Raw genomic sequence first — 8,024 nt, 5'->3', positions numbered from 1 at the left:
CATAGGATCAATTCCATAATTTACACATGCTCCTAAAGCATCAATAATACGTAAACCGATTAAGATAATATTTTAATCAGATAAATTATACACAATTATCCAGAGGATTTAACACAAACGTTAACCAAAATTCACAAATAAGGTGCCTATAGAGAGCCAATAAGATGAGGAACACATTTCTAACCTCCATTGACCACAAACCCACCGGTGGTGGTCAGAATTTGACCGGGAAGCTTCGGTAGAGCTCCTCCTCTGCATATCTCACAATCCGCTTTGAAATTGAACAAATGGAGGCTATTTTTGAGATCACAGGACCCAAAATAAGGGGGATAGAGTATAAATTTGGACTGAGTGCATCGGAAAATGGTGAAATCATCAGAAATGGAATTTGTACCACCGCCGGCTTTACTTGCCATTCTGGGCGCGTCGCCGGTCGGCCAGCAACCAAACTTCGCAACCAAGCTCACCGGCGACTAGGCTTCGATGGTGGCTGGCGTGTGTGGCCTTCTGGAGGTCAGAAATGGAGAAACCAAGGTGGCGCCAAGAGGGAGGAGGAGAGAAGGAAGAAGAAGAAGAAGGAAGAAGAAGGAAGACGAAGAAGAAAAGCCCGTGGGGCATTTCCCCACGTGGGGGAGAAAAAAAAAAGAAAAGAAAAAGAAAATAAAATAAAATAAAAAAAGAAAATAATAAATATATAGAAAATAATATACTATTTAATCATGGCTGGCATATGGCATTTTCTTGTTGTGACACATGGCACATTTCATAATGTTACACATGGCGCAAACTGTTCACACGTTTAAAAATAATATTAAAATAATAAGTATTTGAAAAAACTTTGTAGGTCCATAACTTTTCACCAAAATGTCCAAATCAGGTGCGCCGCTAGTCTATGGACTCGTATCAACAAGTACTTCACAACTGTACATGAGTCAAAGATCATTTCCACAATAATAAAAGGTCAACTCCGGCACCCTCGGGCAATTTGGACCTCAATTTGTTTTGCCCATAACTTTCAAACACTAACTCCATTTTCATCGTGCTACTAGTCTATGAACTCAAGTCGATGCGTACTTCGCGACAGTGCCTCGGTCAACCTAGAATTCTTGTCGAGTCAAAAAGTCAAAGTTTGATCCTTCTTGGTCAACGACGGTCAAACTCGATCAACTTTGATTAACTTGAGAAATTTCCGGCATATTTCAGGGTGGGGCGTTACACCTATCATCACTCCTCTTAAAATAAACACAACTATCATAACTGCATCTCTTAAAACCATTAGAGATCATAAATGAATCAAACCTCTTGTACCATTACCTGGGAGACTGTTTCATACCATAAAGGGACTTTTTCAACAAGCACACATAGTCATATTTACCTGAAACTACAAAGCCCTCTGGTTATTGTATGTAGATATCCTCCTCAAGTTTACCATGTAAGAATGTTGTCTTCACATCTAACTGCTCAAGCTCAAAATCATGCCAAGCCACAATACCAAGCAAAGCTCTAATTGAACTATGCTTCACAACTGGTGAAAATATATCTGTAAAGTCAACACCTAGAACCTGACTATAACCCTTTGCAACTAGTCTTGCCTTATATCTGGCTTCTTCAACTCCAGGTATCCCTTCCTTTCTTTTGAACACCCATCTGTAGCAAACAGCTTTCTTACCCTTGGGTAATCTTAGCAACTCCCATGTGCCATTCTTATGTAGAGATTTTATCTCCTCCTACATAGCAATCATCCACATGCCAGAATCATCACAACTAATTGCCTCTGAATAAGTAGAAGGTTCTTCACTTGAATCAATACTCTCTGCTACATTCAAGGTATAGGTAACCAAATCAGCCTTAGCACATCTCTATGGAGGTCTAACATCTCTTCTAGGCCTGTCCTTAGTGATCGAATACTATGGTTCTGGAGGTGGTGGTGTAGAGACAGCCCCATGTGTCTCTGAACTAGGTTGAGGTGTAAACTCTGATGTAGATTCTGACTCAATCTGAAACTCAACCTGTGTACTCGATTTCTGCTGACTTGTATCATAATAATCACTAGAAGGTAAGCCTCGCAGTATAGCATTTTCATCCAAAATAATATCTCTGCTTATTATGATCTTACCAGCTTTAGAATACCACAATTTATATCCTTTCACACTAAACTTATAACCCAGAAAAACATACTTAACAGATCTAGGTTCCAATTTCCCATTATCAACATGAGCATTTGCAGGACATCCAAAAATCTTCAAATTAGAGTAATCAACAGGAGTACCAGACCATACCTCTAGAGGAGTCTTTTTGTCAATAGCAGTTGAAGGAGAGTGATTAATGAGAAAACAAGCTGTAGAAGCCGCTTCAGCCAAAAACGACTTTGGTAAACCAGCATTAGAAAGCATGCATCGTACTTTCTCCATTATAGTCCTATTCATCCGCTCTGCTACACCGTTTTATTGTGGAGTTTGATGAACTGTATGATGTCTCATAATTCCCTCTAACTTGCATAAAACATTAAACTCGTTAGAACAAAACTCCAAGCCATTGTCAGTGCGCAGATGTTTTATCTGCTTCCATGTATGCTTCTCCATCATGGTCTTCCAATCTTTAAACATACCAAAAAATTCACTCTTCTTTTTCAAAAAGAACACCCAAAGTCTCCGAGAGAAATCATCAATAATGGTCAACATATAACTAGCACCTCCTTTAGATAGCACTCTAGATGGTCCCCATAAGTCAGAATGTATATAATCAAGTATCCCGTTGGTGTTGTGAATGCCTTTTATGAATCTGACTCTCTTCTGCTTCCCAAAGACACAGTGCTCATAAAACTCCAATTTACTAATACTCTGACCGCCAAGAAGTCCTCTTTTGCTTAACTCAGCCATACCATTCTCACTCATATGACCAAGATGCATATGCCAAAGTCTTGTGACATCAAAATCTGACAAAGAATGCGTAGCAACAGCCTCATCACCTGTAACAGTAGAGCCCTGCAAGACAAATAAGTTGGCAGATTTTCTTTGCCCTTTCATCACAATGAGAGCACCTTTGCTAACCTTCAGAACTCTACCTTCACCAGTGTACTTGTACCCTTTCGAATCAAGAGTACTTAATGAGATGAGATTCCTTTTCAAATTTGGGATGTGTTTCACATCCCCCAGCGTCCTGACAACTCCATCGAACATCTTAATTCTGACTATTCCAACACCTGCGATCTTACAAGATGCATTATTTCCCATCAACACAGCACCCTTAGATACAGTTTCATATGTTGAAAACCAATCCCGATTGGGACACATATGAAACGTACAACCAGAATCTAGAATCCATTCATCACACGGTTTCGAGTTATTATCAGAAATGAGAAGGAGCTCTCCATCACTATAATTATCTTCTGCAACACTGGCCTAACCAGAATTGCCCAGTTGTTTTCCCTTTTGATTAGCAGCAGCCCTCTTATTCTTATTCTGCAATTTAGAACACTCTGATTTAATGTGCCCATTCTTCTTGCAGTACCTACACACCTTTTCCTTATTGCTAGATTTAGATCTCCCTCTCCAATCACCACCAGAATTCCTCTCTTGCGTTCTGCCTCGAACTACAAGACCTTCTACCTGAGTCTCAGATCCTACTACAAGCGGCTTCGTCTTTTCCTTAGAGAACAAAATGTCATAAACCTCTTCCAAAGTAAGAGTATCACGACTATACGAAATCGTATCTCTAAAAGTTGAATATGAAGAAGGCAGCGAACATAGCAAAATTAACCCTAAATCCTCATCGTCATACTTAACCTCCATAGCCTCTAAATCAGCAATAATTTCCTTAAAGACAGCTAAGTGATCAACCAAGGATGTACCTTCAGACATACGATGAGAATACAATCACTGCTTCAGATGTAATTTGCTAGTCAAACTTTTCATCCTGAACAATTACTCCAATTTCAGCTATAATGCAGCGACAATTTTCTCCTTCAAAATGTCCTGCAGAATCTGATTAGAGAGACGAAGTTGAATTTGAGTTAAGGCTTTACGATCCTTCCGTTGTTTCTCCTCCGCAGTCCAGACGAGGGCATTTTATCAAACCCTAATAGCGCATCTTCCAAATCCATCTGCGTAAGGATAGCCCGCACCTTAACCTGCCATAACGCAAATCTGGTGTTGTGATCCAATAGTGGAATATCATACTTCACAAATGCCACTGTCGAAATCGAGCCTTGCTCTGATACCACTTGTTGCGAAAAGTAGAACAAAAACGATAGCAATAAAATAAAACAAAGCACACACAGATTTACATGCAAAACCCTTTACAAGAAAAAAAATCATGGGCAAAGAGAGGCAAAACTTTTATTGATGAAGATTGGTACAAAAGGTAAGCAAAAATAGAGCTGCAAAACTAATACTTTCGAAAAAAAATCTCGAAAATAAATATATCTTGTACGGATGAAATAAACTTAAAAATTGAAAAGGTTCATACCGCGGGGGCACTGCCTTACCACCACAGAGCCCTTTTTTTTTCTCTCAAAATAAATTCACCAAACGGGTCGCACCGCGAGCTTTTCGAGTTGAGTCAACAAGAATTCAACTCACCAACTTTAACGGAATACAAGATTAATGCTGCAATTGCAATTAGATTGATGATTTATATACTTTAACAAGACTTTAATGGAACTGAAAAGCACATATATACTAATTAAATGAAGTAGGTCACACATCAATTAGCTATTGTTGTAACTATAAGATAAGTTTCATGTATTCTTGTCAACTCAAAGTTGAAGTTTGGGAATAATTTTCCGCCCACTTTGGTAAATTTTCCTGCAGCTTTGCTTCTAGGATGGAAATTCATACTTGGCATTCCAATTGTAATTGCATATTTTATCTACAAATGGAGAAGGCGACATTTATCAATGTATAATATGATTGAAGAATTCTTACAAATTAACAATAACCTCATGCCTATAAGGTACTCATATTCTGATATAAGAAAGATGTCTAGGGGTTTCAAGAACAAATTAGGGGAGGGAGGTTATGGTTCTGTCTATAAAGGAAAGCTTCCTAGTGGATGTCTAGTAGCAATCAAGATGTTAGAAAAATCTAAAGCCAATGGGCAAGATTTCATCAATGAGGTTTCTACCATCGGAAGGATTCACCATGTCAATGTGGTGCAACTAGTTGGTTATTGTGTTGAGGGATCAAAGCGTGCTCTTTTGTATGATTTTATGTCTAATGGATCTCTCGATAAATATCCTTTTTCTTTAGAAGGAATTAACCACTTAGATTGCAAGACAATGCGTGAAATTTCATGTGGAGTGGCTTGTGGTATTAAATATCTCCATCAAGGGTGCAATATGGAAATCTTGCATTTTGATATCAAACCTCATAACATTCTTTTGGATGAGAATTTTATTCCAAAGGTTTCTGATTTTGGACTTGCAAGGTTATGCCCACTAGACAATAGCATCGTGTCTCTAACTGCAGCAAGAGGAACCATGGGATACATAGCTCCAGAGCTATTTTACAAAAACATTGGAGGAGTTTCTAACAAAGCCGATGTTTATAGTTTTAGAATATTATTGATGGAAATGGCCAGTAGAAGAAAGACTTTGAATGCAGTTGCAGAGCATACAAGTCAAATTTATTTTTCTTCATGGATTTATGACCAATTCAGTAAAGGTAATGACTTAGAAATGGGGGATGCAATAGAGGATGAATCAAAAATAAGAAAGAAGATGATTATAGTGGCATTATGCTGTATACAAATGAAACCAAGTAATCGACCATCAATGAACAGATTCAAAGAGATGCTTAAGGGAGAAGTTGAAAGTTTACAAATGCTTCCAAAGCCTTTTCTATGTCTAGAAGAAAATACTGCAAATGATAAAGGGGTGAAATCAAATTCAAGATGCTCAACAACATCTTTAAATGATGTTTCTGAAGAGATTATTCAGATTCTAGATGCAAATTAAGAGATATAATATCACATTCATTAGTTGTTGTTGTTGTCGGTTTTTTTTTTTTTTTTTTTTTTGTGGGGGGGGGGGGGGGGGGGGGGGGCGCTGTAAAAGGGTAAAGTTAAGGTCCTCAAATCAGATTCGCAGTTTGTAAGACAAACATGCTGTTAGCTTTACTTTTACACTATCAGATACAAATGTGCTTTGTTATTATTATTTTATCATCTTTGGTGTTATGCATCAAATTTTGTATGAAATAATCTTTTGTATTTACAAATCAATCAATTTGTAGACATAGAGTTAAATTATGTTTGATGCTTTCAGATTGGTTCCAAAAAATTGGTCAGGAATACAAAAACATTAGGAATTGTTTTGTTTTGTTTTTTTTTTTGGTTTTTTTTTTCTTATTTAGTTTCAAAAGATGATAAACAAAATTCAACACATTATCTAGTTAATTGGTATCTACAATAATTTGCATATTCCACAAACTCAAATAGAAGGCAAATAGAGGTTGTACATTTCCTAAATGCTTCTGGAACACGAATTGAAATTTTAGTAGATTAATTTCCTTTCTCAATACAACTTGGAAAAATATCATTTATATGGATTGGCCTTTCATAATCTTCATAAATCCAAAGCTTTCAGCTAAAATTTTGTTCTTGTATTTACCTTTTTAATTTTGGGATCATTTTATCATTTTTTTCAGTGAAACAAGGGAGCTTAATCCCCAATAATTATTTTGGAGGTCATTTTACTACCTTCAAAATTGTAGTTGCAATTTTCTTGATTAATTCTTTTCATAAGGACCATTCACTGCTTCCCATGCTTCTTCAGACTGGAATTGTTCGTTGAAAGTCGAGAAGCTTAAGATTGTTATAAACATAGAATAGAGGAACCTAATTAAATATTTATGTGTATATGTAATTGCTTTTTTCCCCCTTAAGAAGCAATTCAAAATTGTATTTTAATCAGAGATTTTTATACCAAAGTTGAACATTGCTAATTCATAAGATATAAATAGTTCTTTATATTTTATAGCTTCATTGTGGCAAGAAAAATCCGGTTTAAGTACTATATAACTTTGGCGTTTCTATATATGTTTGACTAGAGAAAAAAAAAATTTCTAGTCTTTATGAATGAGCTATATGGGAAGAAGACCTCAGCCTTACTTTAACGAAATTGATTCATATGGATAATGACAGTCAACCAACTTTGTCAACCTCAATAATTAACATTCCCTTATATAGACTGACTTGGTTTATGTGGATGGTATGACGAAGAAGAAGAAGAAGATAGAGCATATTTTGTTTGTCATAGGATCTATCCTATTTCATATTCTTCAATTCCTCCACCACGATGCAAACTGGAAGACCCTCTTCCCCATTCATAGGACTAAGCATCGTCATCTTTCTTGTTTTGATGCTGCTTCATCAAACTAGATATGCAAGGTGACAATCATCATCATTGCCCTGCATCTTCATGTGCATCTTCATGTGTAAAAATAGCCAATATAAGCTACCCTTTTGGACTCCAAACCGAACCACCAAACTGCATGGAACTAATGTACAATCTATCTTGTGAAAACAATAGTTCCACTATCTTACACTTGTATTCAAGAAAATACTATGTCCAGGAAATCAATTACAACAACTACACAATTCACTTGGTTGATTTCAATATTGTTGGCAACGATATTGGTAATTTCTCCTCCATCCCTAATTACTCTGTGTTTGATTATAACTTCATTTACCAAGATCCAAATTATTTATGGAAAGAGATACATCAAAAACATGATTGGTATCATTATAAAGTATCTTTCAGAGGTTATAACTTTCTTGAAGTGTAAAATTCTGGTGGAGTCTTCTCTTGATACATCCATTACTCCTCCATGTATGAATAGGAGCAGTAGAGCTACTACTTTATCAAAAAATGAATATGCTTATGTGAAGGTTGGTAGTCTTACTATGTCTTAGTTAAAGGATTCTTGCCGTATAGAGAAGATGGTTATGATCAGACCTTGGCAGCTGGGAATTTGGGAAAACAGCAGCAACAACATTTCCTACAAAGACATAATCAACTTGGA

General features: G+C 36.6%; 1 protein-coding gene across 1 annotated transcript; it reads left to right on the top strand.

The window, feature by feature from the left end:
- Positions 1-4,748: 4,748 nt before the first annotated feature.
- LOC125418321 (rust resistance kinase Lr10-like) lies at positions 4,749-5,956 on the top strand. Its single transcript, XM_060815103.1, has one exon. The coding sequence runs from the start codon at positions 4,898-4,900 to the stop codon at positions 5,954-5,956; it is 1,059 nt and encodes a 352-aa protein (XP_060671086.1). The 5' UTR covers positions 4,749-4,897.
- Positions 5,957-8,024: the final 2,068 nt, after the last annotated feature.

The sequence above is a fragment of the Ziziphus jujuba genome, chromosome 2 (genome assembly GCF_031755915.1).
Source record: "Ziziphus jujuba cultivar Dongzao chromosome 2, ASM3175591v1".
Lineage (NCBI taxonomy): Eukaryota > Viridiplantae > Streptophyta > Magnoliopsida > Rosales > Rhamnaceae > Ziziphus > Ziziphus jujuba.
The sequence above is the reverse complement of the archived record's forward strand: the minus strand, read 5'-3'. Positions and strand labels throughout refer to the sequence as shown.

Bases quoted from the DNA above. Each gene is read 5' to 3' on its own strand.
- LOC125418321 (XM_060815103.1), top strand. From the start codon at position 4,898: ATGTATAATATGATTGAAGAATTCTTACAAATTAACAATAACCTCATG.